This window comes from Pezoporus occidentalis, unplaced genomic scaffold (genome assembly GCF_034315485.1).
Source record: "Pezoporus occidentalis ecotype Australia unplaced genomic scaffold, CSIRO_AGI_Poc_V1 ctg62, whole genome shotgun sequence".
Taxonomy (NCBI): domain Eukaryota; kingdom Metazoa; phylum Chordata; class Aves; order Psittaciformes; family Psittacidae; genus Pezoporus; species Pezoporus occidentalis.
The window spans coordinates 2,083,942-2,106,762 of NW_026915966.1; the positions used below are offsets into that span (position 1 = coordinate 2,083,942).

Here is a 22,821-nt window from a genome sequence, read left to right on the forward strand (position 1 = left end):
AATACCCCAAGACAATTTCAAAATTACCAAGACAATTTCAAAATTAATTCAGCATTTCCAGTTACTTTCCTGCAATGCCTCCAATTTAGGGTTTTCTAAAAATCATGTAGAGGCAAGACTGTGTCAGCACAACATTCAGCTCAGAAGCTGTGGCCACGAGGAACTTTTCCTATTGCTGAAAAGGCAGTAGCAATGGAAATTATTAGTTGCCAAAATCATACTAGGGAACTAAATAATGCTTTATTTTCAAAATGTGGCTAGAAACACATGTTGTCAAGAACAACAAACTTCCCAACTGTAGACTTAAAAGCCAGAATTTAACCTTAAGTATTTCACTGTATGCGAATTGTCAAAACAAGGTTTTCTGATACATGCTAAAATTTCAGTGAAGCAAGGTAGAGGGAGGAATATTCACTACAGTTAACGGAGAAATCTTTTTCTTTTCAACTGGCACTTTAAGAAAAGCTCTTAAAAAACTTAAAATCAATTTTACTTCCAAGTCTTATAAAACAAAAGCTGACCAAATAAAATACTATTATCAGTCACTAGCTATTATACACACATTCCACCTAGCCAATAAAAGCTGCAGTTAGATGTCTTGTCTTTAAACACATACTGTAGCAGACAAATCATCTAGTAGTTTTACATTGCTACCGTCTCAATAGGTTGAAACCCTTGAGTAAATGGAAGAAATGGTGAATTAAACTGAAGAAGTTTATTTTATGCACTGATTTAGCCACCGGTTTCCCTTGTTATGAGAGCACAGCACATCATAGACAGATTTATTTCACCTACTGGCCCATTCCTAGTGACTCCCACTACCACGAGAAGCAAGGCCCTTCAGTGCCCCAGGCAAGCACAATGGCAGAACACAGGTGGCAGCACCACCTACACAAGAGGAACATTTCCAAGTTGTACAATCAGTTCAAGGGCATCCTTTCAGAATTGCAAGGCAGCTCTTGTGTAGTTTTGTAAAGATTCCATCAGAACAGCAAACAACTTTTTCACACCATTCCATCAGTATATGCACGTAAAAAAAAATAAGCGTACTATACAGAGAACTGAAGCAATATAATTTAAACATGCCATCATATATACATAGAAACATATGCGTATACAAACAGAACAAGACCACTTTTTTCTTTTTTTTTAGCAAGATAATTCTGTTTAAGTTTTTGGAGGAAATCATAACAAAGAAATTCAGACCAAAAGAGCTGGATGTTGCTTCTAGAAGTAATCTGTTCAGAAATTGTCATCTGTTCAGAAATTTCATGCAACACCACCATCGTTATTTAGGCAATATTTACTACAGTTCTGCCTATACATAGGTCTTTCCTCGATTTCTGGACTCCCTTCCTGTACAGAGGTAGATTTCTGGAGATGTTCTGATATTGCACCACATAAGCATAATGTTTTTATTATTACACGGAACAATTTACAAAGGCTAATTTATGAGTGTAATCTCATTGTGTGCATTTGGGTAGCACAGTAATCAAATTCATTTATACTTGAAAGAAAACATCCCTCCAAGTGAGATGTTATTTAGGTGGCGGTCCAATTGAAAGCTGCAATTCTATCAACAGCTTCACATTAAGAGAACTCTCTTGTCATCAGGGTAACGCACTTAGGTCTGGCTCTCTCCTTTTGACTCAACATGTTGTCTGACGTTTAGCCAATGCAAGAACTTGCACTGACTTCACTGATGCCTTTATCCCATCTACTGTGTTCAAGTTAAATGAGGATTTCAAATACACATGGGGTTTTGCAGTATTAGGTCTTACTCATACAAGCAGTTGTGACATTACAAAGTTTACAAGAATATTCATTCAAACTGTCTGAAATGATTAAAAAAGCCCATCCCCACTTTCAGACTGGAAAAGGAAAGCTGAAACTTTGCCAGCTTCAAACAGCAAATCCTGAGCAAATCCATTGCTACTAGGAAAATCTAAGGAAGTGTGGCAGTAGGGTATCTTTTTGTCCATTACATTCTTGAATGACCCTCTGACAACTCCTGAGGTTGCAGGAAAAACTTGCATGCAAATACCACTTCGTTGAATGAAACCTCTACAGCGTACCTAAAGTAAGCACACCAAAATTTATGATGCTGACTTATAGTAACTTTGAGGAGCTCACAAGCATGGCTAAGTGGCTTTTTTCAGGCACTCCATAAAGTTATTTTTACAGAAGTCTGTCAACATGGAGATAAATGGAAGAACAATCTGGTATTCTGTGTACCAAAACACAAGAGAGTAAAAAGTGCTGGAAGCCTGGCTCAGCAAACCTGGCAAAGCTGCAGTATGCATGTGCTCACATGACAGTGCATATGCATGTTTCACTCTTCGAACAAAGCCTGCCAAAGCAAGCAGCACCACTCTTCCTAGCTGCAAGTTTCTAAGAAAACTTACAAGGAAAGAAAAGTTCTCTTTTTGTACCACCCAACCTATTTGGAACTATTCTGAATGAAGGATTGCACTGTAACAATTTAGCATTAGTTTCCCCAAGTTAAGTGTGGATGAAGCATTTTGTTCCTTACAAAAAACAACGCCTTGGTAAGGAATGGTGACAAGTCTGCAACTGAGCAGTTTTTGTTAACTATGGAGACAGGGCATTTATTAATTCATACCACTTCTCCATATACACATTTATCCCTGTAAAGGTGTTGTTAACAAGGCAAGTAAATCCCAAGTTACTTCACAACAACTGCAATTCTGAAATTCAGGACTGTTTTCCCTATTATGAAAGGAACTGCATCCCCAGGAAGACGAGTAGAATAATCTCGCCTTCCCAGGGGAGCCCATTTTGTGAAGGGAACCCTTCAATTCTGGGAGTAACTTCATCAGGAATTACACTCTGTGCCCCTGGCAGAGAGTGCGAAGTACCTTACAGGGTCACACTTTTGAATAAAGAAATCCATTATATATATGAGATTATACACAGGAAGAATTAAATGGCAATGGCAGGAACCAGGGCTTTTGGAGACTGCTCTTTCTGGTTTTAAAAACCAATTGCTCTTCACAAGTAATAATCCACAATTGGGAAGCATCTCATTCGTACACTCGGCTAGTGCATAGCATCTGCGATTGCATAGAATGTTTCCAGTGCTGAATTTGTAACTAACCTAAGCAAATCTTTTACTACTTGGATTTATTACCATTTGATATCCAAACTACTTGCTGTTTGATTGACTGCACTATATGTGGTGTGCAAAGTCTCCTGGACCTTTTTAGAGTCCATGCCTTCCAGCCAGTCCTGGTACATCTTTTGTACATGCACGTTGGTTTCTGGAAGTCTGACAGGTATTGCAGCATACACTTCTTCCATCTGGTTCAGCAGTGCTTTATCTGGTTTTCCATCTTCAGTTTGTGCCTGGCCTTTTCCATTTAGACACCCTTAGCAAAAAGGAAAGAAAAGAAGCCATAAGGTTGATGGAGATTTGGTATGAAAAGGAAGTTTGTTAACCTGGATTCCCCGCTCCCCAGCTTGTTGGAAAAAAAGTTGTCTCTTTACATAAACTACTGCCCATCCTGTTAGAATTTGTATTTACGTGGAGCAACTCCAATATCAACGTCATCTTAATGTAAATGAGGTTTCCATATCAACAATCTTTATCAGCCTTTCCATGGTTTTATGATCTTAATTATTTTCCTTGTCTTTTCTTGCCCTTGACAATGACCATTTCAGAGTATTTCCTCTGAGGTTTTAAGTAATCATAAGAGCCATGCTGTCATTTATAGGTCAGAAGAGAGTAAATAACATTGTGGTTCACTTTAGAAACTCCCATCAATTTCTGAGCCAACCCTACCCATGTAATTGGTATCCTGGAGCCTTCATTCAATAATCAGCTTTACATTATTAAGAGAAGAATTAAGAGATTAAGTGCCTGCCTGTAAAATAACTTCCCTTTAGGGATTCAAGATACATGTGTGGAACAATTGTGAATCCATAATTATTCTTACCTCCCGGGCAGGCAAGGACTTCTACAAAATGGTATAAAAACTTTCCTTTTTTCATCTTCAGAACCATGTTTTGGATATTTCTAAAGCCATAAGCTGCTGCGAAACGCAGCACTGTCTCACCATCCTTTTCAAGGGTAACTTCTTGGAAGTCCTTGTTCCTATAAAGATACACAGAGAACATTTTAAACCCTTGTATCACCAAAAGCATGATCTAACATTGTTGTATTTGGATATCCTAGAGACAGCAGAACAAGTGTAACGGTGAGATTAAGGTCAACTCTTCCAGTTTAGAAACTGAGTTAGCAGAAGTTGGAGTTGAAATTTTAGAATAGAATTATACTTTATTTTTAAGCATAGGTAACTTAATAAAATTAAAGCTAGCAGGAGCTACTTGATGGCAACAGATTTACAGGTAACATGTAACTGCCTATAAGCAAAAGAGTCAGATGAGCAAAACTGTGTTACAGTTCAAGTAGCACTAAGTAAACCAGGAGAGGTTCAGACTGGACATCAGGAACCATTTCTTTACAGAGAGAATGGCCAAACACTGGAATAGGCTTTCTAGAGAGGTAATCAATGCCCCCAAACCTGGCAGTGTTCAAGAAAGCATTTGGACAATGCCCTTAACTTGCTTTAACTTGGTCAGGCTGAACTAGATGATCATTGCAGGTCCCTTCCAACTGCAAGTATTCTATCCTATTCTTACTAGTCCATCCTACACAACAAGAATACAAAACTCAATCTTACTTTAATGCTTTGTAAGTGATTTCCTTGACCTCCATGCCAAAAAGCTCCTTTGCAGCATATTTAAAAATGTGCTCCAGGTAACCATCAGATCTCTTCCCATCATGCCTTACTACATCTCCCTCCTTCATGTCATCAAACCTTAGAAAACAACAGAAAGAAAGATCAGCTCCAAAATGTCATTCTTTCACTTCAACAAAGTAATACATTTTCCCCTTTCTCTGTCTCCCTCACCAAAGAGTTGTACAGCAATGAGAATATATTAACATTTTTATTTGTTACAGCTTAAAAAAACAAACAACTATTCAGGACAGCAGTAATATGATGAAAGAAAAAACCCTAATAAAGGGCTGCAGGACTCCATGTTCACAAACCTCAAACAGTAGTTTATAAGAATGCACATTTGACACACTCTAAAGACTTGGTAACCGACAGCCATTCACTGCTCATGAAACATTTCTGGGGAAAAAAACTAAATCATTTTTAGCTTGTGAAAATATAAAAGTACTTCAGAAGTTACCAGCCTTTGTTCACAATCCTCCTGCTCCAGGAGCTGCTTGTCATAGTGTTATGCATCTATTATCTATGCATAGTGTACTAATCAGTACAGTTATAACCAGGTGAGAAGACTCTACCTTTATGGCCAGCGCTACACTATGGTTCAGGAAAGAAATTTGGTGAGATCATATCCAGTGGGCATACTATCCACCTGGAGGTCCACTTCTTCCTCTGTTTAATCCAGCACTGGTGAGCTCAAGTGGCTGGATTACAAACTGCACTGGTATGTGTGCTGGTGGTGGCCAAAGGCTGCTGCTCTGAAGGCTCACAAGGGAGAAATCAATAGGGGTGTGTGGCAATGCCTGTTTCAGGAATGGATATTCGTCTTCATCTTAGCAAACAGATTATGTCCTTTGCTCTTACATGTAAGAGCCTCTCTAGATATAATTACCTTCTTCCCAGAACATCCAGACATGACCTTTCCTGGCCCACACCACTAGCCAGTGCCTGAGCAGCACTCTGAGTACAGCATTAACCACAAAACCAAAGGGAAAATTACCCCAGCAAACACCTCACAGAAAATGCTGAAGTTTTAGTAATGATGGGGAACTATTTTAATCACTAATGAGCCAAAGTTTACAAATGCAGTGTAAAATGCAGTCTGTCCCCCCTATGCCATGCCACTGCATCTACTCCAACTTTTGTTTAATAACCTTGAGTGATTTTGTTTCATGACACATCTCCTAATTTTAGCCAACTGTTATTTGCTTGCATTCTCTAACTACAAAAGTGAGTTGAGAACTCAAACTCGAGTTACTTAGTTCATGCTACTTTTTAACACCAAACACCTTACCACAAATTGCTACTGTGCTGGGACTTGTCTTAAGAGAAAGAGTTCAAGTTATATAATTTTCTCTGCACAATCGACTTTTAAGACCCCAGAAGAGCAAATATTCACATCATCAGGTCTCACAGCATCAACCAGTATTACCAGATTATCCTTCTAAAAATTAACATTACTTTCCAACAGGAACTGATCCAATAAAACAGGTGTATTCTGAATGAGAGCTTGTTCTTTCATTGGACAGGCTGATTTAGAAATAAATTACTATCTCTATGTAATTATGTCTGTAAGAACTTTATTTATGTAATTCTATGTAGCAGTCTCTGGTAGAAGTGATCATAGGAGCTACACTACAAACATAGCTCTGAAAATGTTACCACAGTACCACTTAAACTTCTCCAGTCCAGATCAGCTCCAAGCAAGGCAAAGTGAAAAGGATATTTGTTTTTTTACATTTCCAGGGCTATTTTGTGCAAGAAATCATGCTGACTGCTCCACTACCATCACCTTGGAAAGATACCAAGTAACATCTGTCACACTTGAACAAAGATCAGCGAGTAGCGAGACCAGCCTTTGTAACTAAGCCTGAGAATTAAAACATGCAAGCTGCTTTGTGGTGAGTCAGTCATGAAGTAAACAGAATCTCTTCAGGGCTTTGTGTGATTTTCATCTAAAGCACGTCTCAATTTTATCTAATCTTGAAAATCTGCTGTCTTCAGTAAAAAAAAAAAAAATAATAATTTCCTGAAAGGAATCAATTCTACATGAACGTATCAGGGAAAGTGGAAATTTACTGTCAAGATGCTGCTCTGAACGAGAGGGAAAACACAGAACAGATGGTCAGCCCCATGGCTGCATCCCAGCATCTTTGTGTGAGGCCCAGCAGTTGGAGAGGGCAGGCAAGACTGCCCAGCTCTACACAAGCTCAAGCCCAGGAGAGCACTGAATGAGGTCAGCACCCCCCAGTAACATTTAGGAGCAAGCTGGGAACTTGATAGTGTCCAGTATAATATTACTGCATCAAAACAGAAATAAGGAACTACCCAAGTCTTCAAAAATCACAAATTTTAAAGGAGTCACTAGATAGGGGTCATAACCTCAAATTAACTGCTCTGTATTTACCCAGTATACACAGTTCTATATTCTCTGTTCCATATTAATTTTATATATAGCAATGAATATGTAAGAATACTTTGGAGCTTTTTGGTCACTATATAAAGGATGAGGCTTTAGTACACTCAGGTTTTGATGCAGGCCTTTTTTTCTTTAAAAAAGTATTCTTTTGAGTAGTTTTACATTTATGTTGAATATGCTCAAAGGTGGTGCTATCTGTCACCAGAATAAGGAATCAACCCATTACAGAACTACTTACAAAGTATCTACAGATACTTCAGTCACATCTTTCATAGACACATTTTTCTGTTCCATTATTTGGACAATTTCACCTGTAGGGAAACATACCACATTTTACTTTCAAGATAAAGCAAAATGCACATGCTATGCCTCTGTTTAAGACATCAGTATCCTAACATTTATATGTGCTTATAGTCATCTTCTGCAATTCTTACTAGAGTCAGTTCTCTCTAGTAATTAAGAAGCCTGACACTTCCAGCCCTGAATAAAAAAGGCCTTCAGCTTGCTCCAAACTTTGCATAAAGCTATACTTGAGCCTGTTAGGTGAAGTTTGGAAGATGTTTCTCCACTGTAGGAGGAAAAAGTGGGTATGTAGTTTGGACATGAAGCCCAAAGACAAGAGCCACATCAAAAAGCCACTGATGCTGTGCACTTGGAATGTTAAGAATAGCCTCAGTAGAGATTAAATAGTAACTACAAACAAGCAAGACAATGGTTTTAAATATGGATTTGCATAACTCTTAACCTTCTCATGAGGCTGACAAAACCAAATACCTGAATCTTGTTTTCAGTTGAATACCAACTTAGAAGGACAGCATTTTTTCACTTTGTCTTCCCTATGCAATACCTGTACTACCAGTACCACAAAAACATGTGCTTATTTTCACAGCAGAAAACCAGCCAACCTTACAACTAAAGCGGACTTGAAAAAAGCAAAGCCTGGCATAAAGGCTATTCTAACAGTGGTGATTCATTTGTATCTTTATAAATAGTAAGTTCAAAGAAGTTTTAACCTGATGTCAGGACACAATCAACTTCTTGTGAATTATACAAGGCAGTGTAGAAATCTTCCCTCAAGGCTTCCAGTTTTTTGTCATAACAGGGCGCCACAATTACATGGAAAATTTTATCAGGAGACAAGTTCTGTGGAACACAGAAGAGAGCACATGTGATCTTCATGAAGAGAAAAGCAGCTTTTGAAGAAGGACAGGGACAAAAATACCAGCATAAGCTCTCTGCAGGTAACACTAGTGATCAGTCCCAAGCAATTAAATGTACAGACTGCTGCATACAGTTGAAGCGATTTGCCAGAAGGCACAAAGCACAGCAAGAAGCAGCCAAAGTCAGTCTTCTGGCTGAAACTTTTACTTATTCCTCAGGCCACATTTTCTGCAGCTTTTGAGTGCCTTAGAGAGTGAATGCAAGTCAGGACTTCAGAATTCTGTTTCTACCTGCCATTCACTCTCATCCACAGCAAGCCCATCAATACTTCTCTCTGTGGGGAGAGGTAGCAGTACTTTCCTATATAATGTGGAGTCAAACAGGACACATAAAAAGGACAGCAACTTTTTTCAATACAGAAAATGAGGATAACAAGGGTAGTTGCTGGGATATAATGCTTTTATTGATCCCAGGCAACAGGGTAATTTCTGCATTATTGTCTTTCACTCCTGTTTTGGCTGTGCTATAGAACTACACAGGCAATACTGAACAAGAATCTCTTTAGCTACCCTGGATTTAATTTTATCTCTAAGTATCTAAATCCATGTTGCACTGGGAGCTTGAGGACTGCTGCTAGTTCACACTGCATTACACAAAATGAAGTTCCGTGTACATTCTTATTATCACAGGCACTGGTATAGCAGCAGAGCACCATTTATTCTTCAAGTAAAGGACAAACTATTCAGGAAGATACTTTATCACTTCATAATACCATTACTGTGAGAGTGGTGCGGCACTGAACAGGCTGCCCAAGGAAATTGTGAATCGCCATCCCTGGCAGTGTTCAAGGCCAGGCTGGACATGGCCTTGAGCAACCTGGTCTAGAGGGAGATGTCCCTGTCTATGGCAGGGGGTTAGCACTAGATAATCTTACGGTTCTTTCCAACCCAAACCACTCTGTGATTCTGTGAGATCTATATTAGGCATTAAACCTCACTAGGCCTTCTTTTTAGAAGAGTAATGTGGTAAAAATTAATCAGAATTACTTACCTGCTGCCTGGCAAAGTAACCCTTCACCAGGGAGCCCATGATCTGCTGTGGAGACTTTGCAGTGCAAATGTGAGAGGTCACAAGATTGGTTAGTACCCTTTCAGCATACCGGATCCAACCTTGAACAACAGAGACTCACAGTTAGAAGTGACACACAAGCGTGGCAAAGTGGTAGCAGTCATAGAACAGCTCTTAAAAATGAAGACACCTTCACAGTAGGTGAGACATAGCTGTGTAGGCTGGAAGCTCCACCTTGGGAACTGCAGGAACCCTCAAGGCTCTGTTAATAATGCTTTACAGTTGGCTATCAAGAATTCACTGTGTGAATTCTAGACCTAAAAGCCACTGAACTTCATGACCTATTACACCCTTCCTAATGCATACATTTAGCAAAGAAGAAAGAACTGTACTCCAGCTAACAAAGCGCAGGTTAGCCCTCTAGACCTCAGACCTTGGATCTCGAGATACAACAAATGTACACCGTTCAGCAGCTTAACTGTAAACCTTCTGTATCCTGAGATTTAATACCCATGCACCCAGCCTGCCTCCTCTAGAGCAGCAGTCACATGAAAGCATTATCATAACATGCAGATGGATTATGGCTGGAAAAAAAAAGGCTTCTTTTACTATTGTTAGAGTAGCCACACCTTCTGAAACACCCACACACTCAATGACACACTGAAATCTCTCTGTATTAAACATTCTTAGTTACTCAAGAGTTTCCTCTCCCTTTCACCCTAGTCCTTCAGCATGCAGGCTATGACAAGCTATGTATATTCATTCACACCACCCCCAATATGCAGAGAAGTTCTATTATTCCCCATCTCCCAGGACAGGAACCAACAAATGAGCAAATGAAGATACTTATTTAGGGTATGCAATTCTATCTAAGGCACTGTAACTCTTACTGGCAACAACAGCTCAGTCTGACAATCAAACACCTGAACTGTGCAGAAGTGTCAGGCCCAGCCTTGTAGGGACACGTGCCGCTTTTGACGCTGACACTGAAAAATATCACACTTAAAGTCTTTCATCTTCAGACAAACTAGTGCTTACATAAAAGAGAAGAAGTTCTGTGAAGTGCATGCTGCCAGGAAAGGTAAAACCTGTAGGTTAATTCTTAAGTTTGAAATTAACACATATGTATAAACGCTCAGTAACATTTAGCTCAGAACACTGACACAAAGACCAACAGCAGCACAAAACTGCTATCCAGATGGTTTGTCTCTCTAAAGCAGAGTAGTTATTTTCCAAGTGTAATAAAGTTTTACTGATGAAAATGAGAAAGTTGTATTAGGGAAACATAAGGATCCTCCAGCGGTTAGATATTGCCAATTCTTGTTAAGGTACAGACTTCAAGATGAACAGATACTGACCTCCATGTGAAATCTCAAAGACGTATCTTCAACAACCATTCATTTCTGTTGTAGAAAAAGCGAGGGAGTATAGACTTACAAATCATGACTGTGCTGAATTGCTAGACTCTGACAGGAAGTCTGCTTAATGTCCAACTTTAACTGGGACTTTAAGTCCAAGATACTACTCGCAACAAAGGACTTAATTTCTTGGTGCTTGGTACAAAGGCCGTATTAGCACATACTGCATGACATGTATATTCTATTTCTTAAATGGCTTTAGTCTCAAGTGCTGTCAAAAGAGAGCAAAACCAGCTTCAAACAAAATGAAATCAAAAGTAAGTTTTTTTAAAATATCTGCCTTGCACTTCAGTAGCATTCCTGGAAGGTCCTTCCTTGTATGGCAACTATGATCACCATTAACTACCACAGCACTCCTGCTCTGAGGCTGGTTTTAACTGGGATGGTTTAGGTATTGTAGTCATGAACTATACGGACATCTTTGTAATTCCCAGCAGACTTCTGGCAAGTGTTGTCCAAAGCCATTTTTTAAATCTTAAATTGCTTCTTTCTTTGCAACAGATGGAACAACTGCTTTGTAGTTCTGGCTCCACAGTGACCATTAGTCACAGTGTCGTTATACAAGCAGCCTCGGTGAATGAGAGCATAAGGCATTTATCAGCACTTCATGTACACACTGTTTCTGCCTACTCATGAACCAGGCTGAATTCCAGAGCCGTGGTTACAGGAAGCCAAAGATACCCAGTTCTTTTATCAGTGTACCTCTGTACCCATACAGACCTATACCCTTCAGAAACTCATTCAGATTCTCAGCCATTTGTTAGTGTTAGCATCAAAGAACAAAAAAAAACCTACAAATCACTATAAATTCTTATGTACTGTGATGCACTTCAGAAGACATTATTTTTAGTGGTTTATCATGAGCAGATCACAGATGCACACTATAAATATCCATTCATCAGTATGAAGTGCAGAAAAACTAAGACTACTTTTGCTACTGTAAAACACTGGTCCTGTAAAAGGAAATTCGTTTCATTGACTGGGACAAAAGCATGCAAATCCTCAACAGTTACTCTTCCTACTTCTGCTGTAAGCCTGCTCTGTTAACCTGTTCTAGGGTTCAGAGGTTGGCAATGCATTAAGAATGCTGGCTGGTTCACAGAGGAAGTGCTTCATCTTGCTTACCTATTCAGTAAGTTAAGGAAGATAACTTCTGGAATATTACATATACAATCAGTAGCTACACTATACTTTCAACAGGACTCTCCCCCTGCCCCAATAGCTCACTTTGCGAGCAGGAGGAGGAGGCAAACAAATAAGCAGAGATAAAAAGCCCTTTTATCAGGCTCTGGGACTATACAGCTATGCTCTTTCGTTCACAGTAGATTTTACATGACAGACCACTCCTGCAGAGGATGATATTTCTGTGAAAAGCTTCACCCGAAGACAAGTAAGAGTAAAGCAGTTACACTTGAGTTCACATTGACCTTCTATCTACACAACTATATAAAAACCATTTTGTGATAAACACACCCAGTAGACATCATTTCTGGAACAAATTTACGTGATCTGGGGGTAGAGAAAGGAAGGAGAATGAGGAACAGCAAATGCACCCAGACAATTGAAGTCAGGGAACGCAGTGAACAAGCTTAAAGATGACTGATCATGGGGTGGGTTTTTCCCTCTAATTGCTGTCAATGGGAATGAAACACCATATGCTTTCAGACTGGGTTCACAGTGGTATTTTGGTTCAGTTTTCCACAAATAGAAAGAACCTGTGCTTCTGCTAACACCTACAGCAGAGCAGATAGCCAACACCAGAACTAGCACTGCAAACAGAAACAAGCCTTTGTAGAAGAGACAAGAGAAGTGCTCCACTACTTCAGAATATTTCCAATAAAAGCAGCAGATCATCTGAGCTGAGTTTCTAGATGAAGAAAATAAAGATTAGCTCAGAAGTTCTAAAAGAAATCCTGAGGTTCTGAATTTTCAATGAAACATGTACAAGAGAAAGCTAAGTAACGGGGGGCTGGTTCAACTTCACAGCTTTTGCATGAAAACCCAACACAGTATGTCTGCTTCTGAAGATAGGAGATAACACTAAGATAACAGTAGCAGAGGGGGGGAGGGGAAAAGTACAAGTATGATTCAAATAGCAGTATTTAAACTTTAAAACAGTGACAACAGCAGATTCTGGGCATCACCAAAGGTGGCTCTTACTCACTCTCTGGTCACCCTGACACTGCTTTAAAGAATGCAACCCACTTAGGTTATTTCAAAGCTGTTCTCTGGGCAATTTGTACTGCAACCATATGATCTTGAAAGTCCCTTTGAACCCCAAACCATTCTATGATTCTATGAAAGGTAGAAAGAAGTATTTTTGTATTTTTATTTGCCTTTTGAAAAGCAACACCACGAACCTTAATGTGGAGTTGGGGGATAGGCAAAGATGTTACTTTTACCTCTCTTTTTGATACTTCTTTAGGAAAGTGACTCAAATTGAAATGATGGAAAATGTAAAACGATGTAAAAAAAGATGAAAAATGGAAAAGTAAACAGTGCCTCAATGTTCCACATCTTTTCAGTTGTGATAAATACAGGTTCCTTTTATAACAACTACATTTCAGGTGCAAAATTCTCAGGAGTGAGGCATTTATTGAGCCAGGTCTGTGACATTTCAAGTGGGAATTATTTTGGTAGTATTACACATAATCATCTCACAGTCAGTAAAGTCACGTGCTACATTCCCCTAGGCTTAAGCAGCAAGTTCAAAACTTTGCCTGAGAAAACAGAGGTTGTGGTTTAAGTATAGCAGCTCACAAATTTCCTTAAAGATTCTTTTCTGTAAGGAAATGCCCTGTTCAACCCTGGCCTGAACGCAACAGCAGCAGCCACCAACTCCTCAGCTCCAGTTCTGATTAATTTCTCCTAAGGTCTTACACAAAGCACTAAAAACCTCAGTGCTTCTGCACCTCAGTTTCATTACCCAGAGATTCACATGTAATACATGCTTCTTCTACAGAAGTGGTAAGAAATACAACTGACTAATAAATACCACATATAAACACTAGCATAGAAAATCCATAGTTCAGGTTCATTGCATTATCAGAGGCTGTGGACTACAGCAGAGTTGGGGATTTGGTGTTTTTTTGAAGAGCAACAATAGAATTTACACTCCTCACCTTTTACAGAGCTCCCGCAGAAGATGCAGACAGAGAATTTGTTGCAACCTTTGTATCTGACTGTAAGTGCCTACACTGAATTGGCACATGCCTTATCCAGCACCAGATCCCACCTGTTCTTTGCATGGTTTACATTTATGGTAACTAACATATAAGAAAGCTCATTGGAAACTAACTCTGTTCTCCCAACAGCCCCCCAAAACAGGCCCCTCTAGCAATGCACTGAAATGCACTACAGATGATCAGCACTACCCATAACAAGTACTGAGTGTGGTATTTGCTGTAACTGAAAAGCAAAGCCAAAATGATGTAATTTAGATAAAGCTCCCAAATGACTTCTCTTAGGCCCTTAGTAGTTGCCATGAGACTAGGCTGAAGCACAGGAAGGTCAGAGAAACCAGTTCTCACCAGGGCAAGCAGAGGCAAACATTGGTAAGGCATGCTCCTCCTGGTTCCTCCGTTGATATCGCTGCACAAACTCCCTCTGGCTCTCCAGGAGACTGAAATCGGCAGCTATAGTGGTGTCAAATACATAATGCACCCCTACGAAGAAACGCAGGAAGGAAAAGTGAATTACTAGAGTGTTTTCCATCTCACAGGCTTCTTTTCAAGCACCAGATCTACAAAAAATCTTGAAGAATCACTGCGTATAGTCTTTTCCCTCTTCAAACTTTCACAAGTAGTAATGTCTAAAAGAGAAGATAGCTTTTCAATGCATGGTTTCTATGTCATGAATTTAAAAGGACCACCAACTTGCTGACTAGCAACATGCCAAATGGTGGTCTGCTTCCTTAGGAGAAGCCTGCCTTTCAACATATACTTGCTTTTTGTTCAATTGAATGGGATTTTGCCACTCCTGGGCTATATGCAGCGACTCCTGAAAAGGAGCACTCTTTACAAGACATACTGAAGTCTTGTTATCATTATCCACAAAAATACATCCACTTATGAGGCGTACCTCCCATTGCTGGAGTTGCCTGCAAAGGAACAGGAGCATATCACCACCACTGCAGAGCCCTTCTGTCTGCTTGTTTAGCAATACCCTCCCCACATGCCTATGTAACACTGAGCGTAGCCCAGCAGCAAGTGAGCACAGATAATCAATGCCCTTAAGAAAAATGGGGCCCACCAGGACTCTGCATTCCCTTTATATGAAGAAAAATATACTGGGTACAGATGCATGAGAACTATGAAAAATTTATATATATATGAGGAAGCAATTTATAGTTTTACTGCTATCCTTTTCCTTCCTCCCTCAACTACATTAAAAACCCCACAAACCTATATGCAAGATTTTGGGGCTTTTTAAATAAAGCTTTGTATGTAAAGAGCAAAGGAAGCATAGCTTTAACATAGAACAGGCAGGTACAAAAGTTCTTGTATGTAATTTCAAATTACTGGAAAGGAACTGAGACTCTTCTACAGATATAATGTGTCAAAAGGACTGGAAGGCATTTAGGATAAGAATTCCCTCCTCCCTCAAGTTACAAAATAAGGGGAAATCTTACTGAAGCTCATGACCAACCCATCCCCAACTTCTTGGTAGTGAAGATTTCAAAGACAGCTCTATTGTGTCCTTCTATTCTGTGACCTTTCCTATCAACAAGGTAAATCTGCTTCTGAAACCGGTGTTATGTCATGCTGTGCACTGTCATTACTATCACAGAGTATGTATTTCAAACTCTAGATTGTGAAACAGCACTTTCTGACTGTGTAAGAAGCAGTTCTGCTGAGGAAGCAAAACCCTGGTCATCTCCCCTTTCTGCTCCACCATCATAAACCCAAACTTACCGAGACTTTTGAGGAAACCACAGAGTCTCTTGGCTGCATCATTCACAGAGAGATTGAACTTAGCAGCAAAATAAGGCAATGACTGAGGGCATATAGACACTGCCAACACTTTGTGTTTTGAGGTATCACATTTCTAGTAAATAAAACAAAGAAAACAAGGTTTGTGATTACAACAGGGTATGGCTCCCAACTTTTCCTCCCTTTTCCTGTTGTTTTTCCTCAGCATCTTATGCTTCAAGTGAGCTGTATCATCAAAACCTCTGAAATAACTATCAAGGCTCCTGAGGGCAAGCCAGTTCCTCTGATCCTGTCAGTTCCTGGCAGCTCCTCAGATCCTGTCAGTGTTCATCTGTGACCATGGGTAGATGTTTCTTTCATATAACTTGGGGAAATTCACACACACAACCCCCCCCCAGTCAATTCTGGGCTTCGTCTCCTAATGGCATAAGGAAAGTTAAGAGACATTCAGCACCTATGACATTCTAGTGACATGAAATCTTCTGGCAAAGACAAAAAAAACACCCTCTATGTTTAGACATTAACAGCTAGAATAACTGATGTTGACAGGAGCATGGGCATCTGGAGATACAAATCCAACCCAGCAAATTACAGACCTGATCCTTTGTTAAAGTTCCTGTGTCTCCATCACTGAAGCTGTTGAGGGAAACTGGCAAGGCAGGACCTTCAACAAAACAGTGCCTGTAGGCTCTGAAGAACCCTCTGACAATAGGTGCGCCATTGTACAGCTCTGATGACTGTGACATTTACTTGAAGACTAATCTTTTAGTTGGGATGTTTTCCGCATCAGTGAAAACCTTGGAAAACAAACTAGAACTATGCCACAGACAAATCTCACCCTAAAAAGGTTACAGACCATAGTCTGTACATACACACCCTAAATGCTCTGAAATGACCCTTCAAGTAGAGCTTGTGACTGCCCAGAAAGCCTTTTCCTTGCTCACTGTCCTCTTCTGGACCCCTGAAGTTCAGATGAAGGCACCTGGCTGCCTCTAGACTTCAGGCCTTCATCCATGTAACCCGAAAGATTTGTTTTCCTCCCCATTTTCTTCCCCTTCTTACACGAGAAGATCATGTATGGCAATTATCATACTGCATCGAGAGTTAAACTAGTTGTGAGAAACTTGAATCCCTATGTAAGGAATCCTCTTATTTCTAACACTTTTGTCCAGATTAAGAAAAATCATCAATTCTGGTAGCTTTTGCTTACTAAGTAAGAACAAAGAAGCCTGGAGCACAACTAAAATAATTCAGTATTAAGATCTAAACATCTGAGCACCATACATAGCAACCAGGTTCCAGGAAATCCAGAACTCAGCAGAAAATAAGAGAGCAACAGAATATTTGTGTGAGTTTGCTGAGAATATGGACAAGAACTTCTGTTCCAAATATGTTCCACTTGCACATATACTAAAACCAATTCTACTTGCAGTAACACAGCTTGATAACTACCCAGAGCAGTCCCAGTGATGAAGGTATGAGTATTTATACCCACTGAGCCACAGGCTAATTTATTATTATAGCAATGAGGTAGCTGCTTTCCAAAAACTTTACTACTGCAGGTGCTGCAGCTTTCCCATAGGCCAGGTTGGATATGCCTTGGAGCTACCTGCTCTAGTGAAAGGTGTCCCTGCCCATGGCAGGGGTTGGAACTGGATGAGCTTTAAGTTCCCTTCCAACCCAAAGCAGGCTGGGATTCTGTGACTTAGGTTAAGTGCTGTGATCTTGCATCTCTAGTGCAAAATTATTTTAAGCACTTCCATAATCATCTTGCCTGCAGTTTTCACTTCCTCCCTGCAAAAAGCCTATCCTGCAAATGTTCACATTCTGTGCCTTGGGAAAGCAAGCTGCTTAGTCATTCTGTAATTGCCACCTCCTCACGGGAAGCAGCATGTTAGTGTTTGTGTCACTTTACCTTATTAAGGTTAAGAATACGAAAGAGCTCCTTCTGATTCTGCTGGAAAACTCTGGCTCCTTCCTCCGATGTCATACAACTGTCACATGCTAGGCAGTCACTAAGGAGTATTTTAGCATTAGCCAATGTAGGAAACTCATTTTTCTGGGGACAAAAAAAAAAAAAGGAAACAAGTATTTAACAGTGATCAACCAATTTTCAAGATCTCTGCAATGACCCAGCTGAAGGGCAAACGTGCTGTCACTGCTTTCAAACAAGACAATCCATGACACCTGCATAACAACCAAGATTATTTAGAAGTAATCAAAGTTATTTGTCCTATCCTTCCTCATGGATCTGCTCCTGTTATTACGCCAAAACTGAAAAATGTTTAAGTGTAAACACAGATCTAAATTTAGGCCCCTGCTCTGTGTTCTAGTAACTCGATTTGCATTACATTTCAAAGCTGTCAGCTTCCAAATCAACTTCCCAAGCAACTGAGAAAACTTTTACTTGTCCTATTAAACACCTTTAACAGCCAGGTGCCTCCCTAACAGCAAAAGGGCTTTGGCTCTTTACCACGAGGCAAAACAATCAGAATGCAGCACTACAACTACACTGAACACATACTGTAAGAGCAGGAGTTTCATACTTCTGGCTACGATACACTGACATCTCATCTCCGAGAAGCAGTTCTTAGGTAGAGGAGCAACATAACCAGTCAGCTTTTAATTACAACATAACTAATCCCCCTACGAAGAAACTGCTCCCAGGGACACAGTTCTATGGTGAAGAACAGGAGGTGACCTAAGTCTGTCTAATGTAAAGACTAAGGAAACATTTTGTGCATCTGTACTACCAAAACTCCTCTTTTCGCCTTGCAAGCTCTGTCTCTGCCTTGAAGACTTGATGTAAGTTTGTGTTTGCATAGTAAAGGGGTCTGTATGTCACCTTTCCTAAGGATTCTTGATTCTCATGTTATGAGAGGTCTAGAAGTGCCCATAATTGCTTACAACTGGTTCTTGAGTCATGTTATACTTAGTACTTGAAAGTTCTCTACTTACAATCTCATTTGAGGCACATAACAAAAAAGGAACACAAACAGAAGTCTATTATGATTTTTAGAAGGACCATTACCTCTTCAAAACCATCACTTGAACTCAGTGCATCAACAGATGTACTCTGTGTATCATCATTTTTCTGCTTTTTACTGCATTCCTGAAACGAAACATAAAATCCCTGTATTATGCAAAATACGTTCACCATTCAGTCAGAACATCTTTGCTGAACTGCATGTATCCTTAAAAACTGACCTAGTTCATTCGTAGTTTTTCACCACGTTAAACCTACCCCTTTATACGCAACGCCTTGTCACCAAAGTGCATCTGCTACAGGGGAAAGAACTCAGAATTCACTGTCTCCACCGTATTTACAAGGCTTTTAGTCCCAAGGGGGCTTAAGCCGAGCACGGCACTAGCTGACCAGTGCCTCCCGCCGCACTACGCGCTCCTCCGAGCCGCGGACGAGGGAAGGGGCTCGGGGCTACGCGCCGGAGGGGCCGGTGACCTTGGAGCTGACAGCCAACTACCACAGCCTCGAGGGAGAAGGGAGAACACGACAGCCCCCGCCGCGCTCACCTTTTTGGTGCAGTTCTCGCACTTCATTTGCGCCGGCGCCCCCCGGTCGTGCCGCGGCTGCCGAGCGGTCCTCGCCGCCGGGGCTGCAGGACAGGAGCAGAGCGGGGCAGGCCGGTGAGCCCCAAGCACCGCCAGCGCCCGCCCGTCCCCACCGCCCTTTGTTGCCGTGCCCGCCTCCTGCCCCGTATCGCCCCCGCCGGGCGGGCCCTGCGTCCGCAGCCAATGCAGCCCCCGGGGCGGCCCCGCCGCGCCCCTCACGTGCTCCGCAATTTCCTGACCCGTCATTAAGCCCCGAGCGCCGCCGTCCCGTCCCCCCCGCTGCCCCAGCCCGTTACGTGGTGCCAGCGGGCACCGAGCTCTGCCCGCAGCCCTCGTGGAACACACGCAGGGCAAAACCCGCTCGGCGACCGGAACGCCCACCCCCGGGGGAAGGGGTCGCGGCAGCCGCCCCGCAGCACGGCCCTGTCTCCGCCAACAGAACGGGGCTCTGCCACCGCAACACCCTCCCTGCTGCCCCCTCGGCTCCTGGCACCCCGCCGCCGACACGGAAGGACAGCTCATCAGCTCCACGGGGGGGAGAGGGAACCCAAGAGCCCAAGCCCCTAAACCCCCCCACGGAGGAGGGGTGCAAGGCCGCGGACCCGCACACCATACCTCGCCGCCGCGTCGGTCGCGTCCCCGGCGGGCGGAGGCTGGCCGCAGCGGCGGGCGGGGCCGGCACCGCCTCGCCCTCCGCCTTGTCGCCGGCAGGTTCCCGGCTGGGCCCGCCGCCTCCCCGCCCCCCCACGCGGCGGGGCTCATTGTGGACCTGAGCAGCGGCACGTAGCCGCCGCCGGTAGCGCGCCGCCGCGCGTCCGCGATACAACCTCTGCCCGGCCGGGAGCCCCCCGGGGCCGCTCAGTCCCAGCCGGGCGGGAGCGCGCCTGTGACCCGCCGGGCACCGCACCCCGCGGCCGCTGCCCTGCACTGCGCTGCTGTGGGCGCACGGCGGCCCCCAGCGTCGCCGCTGCCCTCCGGACGCCGTCCCCGGAGCGGTGCTGCGGCGCTGGAGCCGCTTCACGTGTTCTTAAAACGTCCCTCTGTGTGTATTTTTATAAACGTAATTTTGCGGTTACAGAAATGGGTTCCCCCCCCTCCCCCGTTTTTGTTTTCCCTCAATTCCTTTAAAATGAAACAACGCTACGGACGTTTCTAAACAACTTCATTACCGGTTGGTTTAACCGCTACGCTGTCGTCTCCTGTGACAAAACACAAGGCTTAGCGATGCCGTTCGCAGGCAGGAATCGCACCTCCTAACATACAGCATCGTTCAACACACACGCACGCACCACCCTCCCACAACCTCGGAGGCCCCAGAGCATCACGTAGGATGCTTCTGGTCCATGTCACAGCGCTTGTCTTCCCAAACCACGGCTCGTGACATTTGAACAGAAAGGTTCAATCACCTTTTGCCCCTCTTTTACGCCGAGCCCATCCAAACAGCAACGTCAACCACACACCTCCAGCTGCACAGGGGTTTGCAAGGATGAAATGACATTTTAGAAATTAAACCACAGGACTCCCAACAAACATGCGATTTCCTGTCTAAACTGTGATTTTTCTTTATTAAGTGCACTGAGTAAATCCCCTCCTGTCACTCGTCTCATGCTTTAACCCGCAGGCACCACTTCTGTTCATGCCCACGGCAGCGGGAGGACAGAGCAAGCCACAGCCCCCGTTGCAGAAGTTTGCCCCCAAACACAGAACTTCAAATAACCACTTGTTCCACTGCAACTCTCTGTAAGAGATACCACAACCCAGAGATTCAAATGTCTGTGGATTTAGTTGTTCAAGATTTCACTGTCACATTAATCAGTGTTTTAGAGATCACTCCAGAGCAGGACGTAAAAATAATGCTTTTTCTTTGATTTTCATTTACAGACTACAGGTGAATTGTCACTGAAGTCATGGAAATCAGGAATTCCTTTGCTTTACCATAACGAAAGCAAACAGAAACACTTTCTCACTGCCCATTTAAAGGAAAATAATCTGACACTGCTTTGGACATATCCTGGAAAAATAATCACTAATCCTAGCTTCAGGTAAAAACTGTGATAGCTTCAGTCATCATTTTCTGTGCTTCAGCTGTCTTCAGTCAAAATGCTTTCACATTAGCCATTACCATATTAACACCAGTTCTCTTAAAAGCACTGTGATCACTAGAGCAATCCCCAAGCAATTTAAGAACTTGCATTTCCTGCAGAGTTGCAGGAATGCAGTGTGCTCTGACATCTTGTTTCCCTTCCTTTGGATGAACATTTTCATCCCAAAAAGCTATCCCAATCTCGCAACATACTCCACAAGGATACAATAGATATAGTTCCACTGACAAATGCAGTGCTGGCACAGACGAGAGCTCTAAATTAGGAATGTGTTGAGATTTGCACTTAAAGGCACAGCTAAAATCCTTGTTTCACACTTTGATGATTATGCTTACATTTGTTATCCAAAACTGATACAGCAATTCATCAAAAGACACAACACTTCGGAATATTTCTGTAACTCTGCACAAATAATATTTTAAATATTTGTTTCCCTTCATTTTTCTTTATATTCACAATGAAAAATAGAGAACTACATGAAAACTGAAACATCTGCAGAAACACTAAGGACATTTTAGGTACGCATCTTAAGCGCACCTACTTCATCCTAAGGAAATACCTGGACTGAATTAATTTCAATTTAAGGATTTAAAAGAGAGAAAAAAACCTATGCAAACACAAAAGCGTGCAAGGAATGAATGTTTCAAAGCACAGTACAAGACTCTACTCGTGCAATCATTAGATACTTAGATGTCCCATTTATTTCACTGCCAAAAGCAATTTCTGCTTTCCATTAGCTGTTGATGCCATTTTCCCCTAGAACATGGGATCAATCACCATCACACCCTGCCTGACAACCTGGGAGCACAAAGCACCATCCAGGTTTCATCTGTAACAGTTCTTACCTTTGCAAGGCCACTTCCAAAAATCCTCACAATATTAAAAAGCTTTCCTATGTCAACAGCAGGTAGCACTTCAGAGCATTACTGGCTTTTACGGCCTCTATCTGTTTGGCCTCTACTGCTCTATTTAACATTTATACCTGTGCCTAAAGCATTAACACCAAGAATGAGATAGAAAACTTAAGTATTCCCTCATGACAACAGTACACTGCACGACTTCAGAAAGCTTTAAGAGGTTATGCATGAGCCCTGCAAGGCATCACAAGCTGTAAATGCCTCAAGCTAGTGACAGCATATGCCCCTCAACAGCTGTCCAAATTAGCTGTAATAAATCTTAGTTACAGCTGGTAAACATGTATTCCATGAAATTAGTACCCCCTGGGCTTTATACACAGTTTCCATAGGGGTCAGTGGGGCACCACACATTGCTCCGTGGGATGAGCTCATTTACAACCAGGACTTGCAGCCAATTCAGTCCCACTGCAAAACAACACTGGGCTGGTGACTCTTTCCAACCGTTTAAAATCAGGCACACTAGGAATTCTATCCTGGC

At 42.1% G+C, this 22,821-nt stretch overlaps 2 protein-coding genes across 3 annotated transcripts in view; both read right to left on the reverse strand.

The window, feature by feature from the left end:
- The window catches only part of FOXK2 (forkhead box K2), a 430,591-nt gene that overhangs the window by 78,742 nt on the left and 329,028 nt on the right, over positions 1 to 22,821 (reverse strand). The window lies entirely within an intron of this gene.
- NARF (nuclear prelamin A recognition factor) lies at positions 369 to 20,006 on the reverse strand. 2 transcript variants are annotated; one of them, XM_062639764.1, is made up of 12 exons: positions 19,940 to 20,006; positions 19,286 to 19,368; positions 18,786 to 18,866; positions 17,670 to 17,813; positions 15,737 to 15,869; positions 14,354 to 14,488; positions 9,388 to 9,506; positions 8,190 to 8,319; positions 7,415 to 7,487; positions 4,704 to 4,841; positions 3,957 to 4,114; positions 369 to 3,389 (listed from the first exon to the last, which is right to left on the reverse strand). In XM_062639764.1, the coding sequence occupies exons 2-12, from the start codon at positions 19,310 to 19,312 to the stop codon at positions 3,148 to 3,150; spliced, it is 1,380 nt and encodes a 459-aa protein (XP_062495748.1). In that variant the 5' UTR covers positions 19,313 to 19,368; positions 19,940 to 20,006; the 3' UTR covers positions 369 to 3,147. The 2 variants fall into 2 exon arrangements, with proteins under 2 accessions (XP_062495748.1, XP_062495747.1); XM_062639763.1 differs by lacking the exon at positions 19,286 to 19,368 and having other exon boundaries at positions 19,940 to 19,960.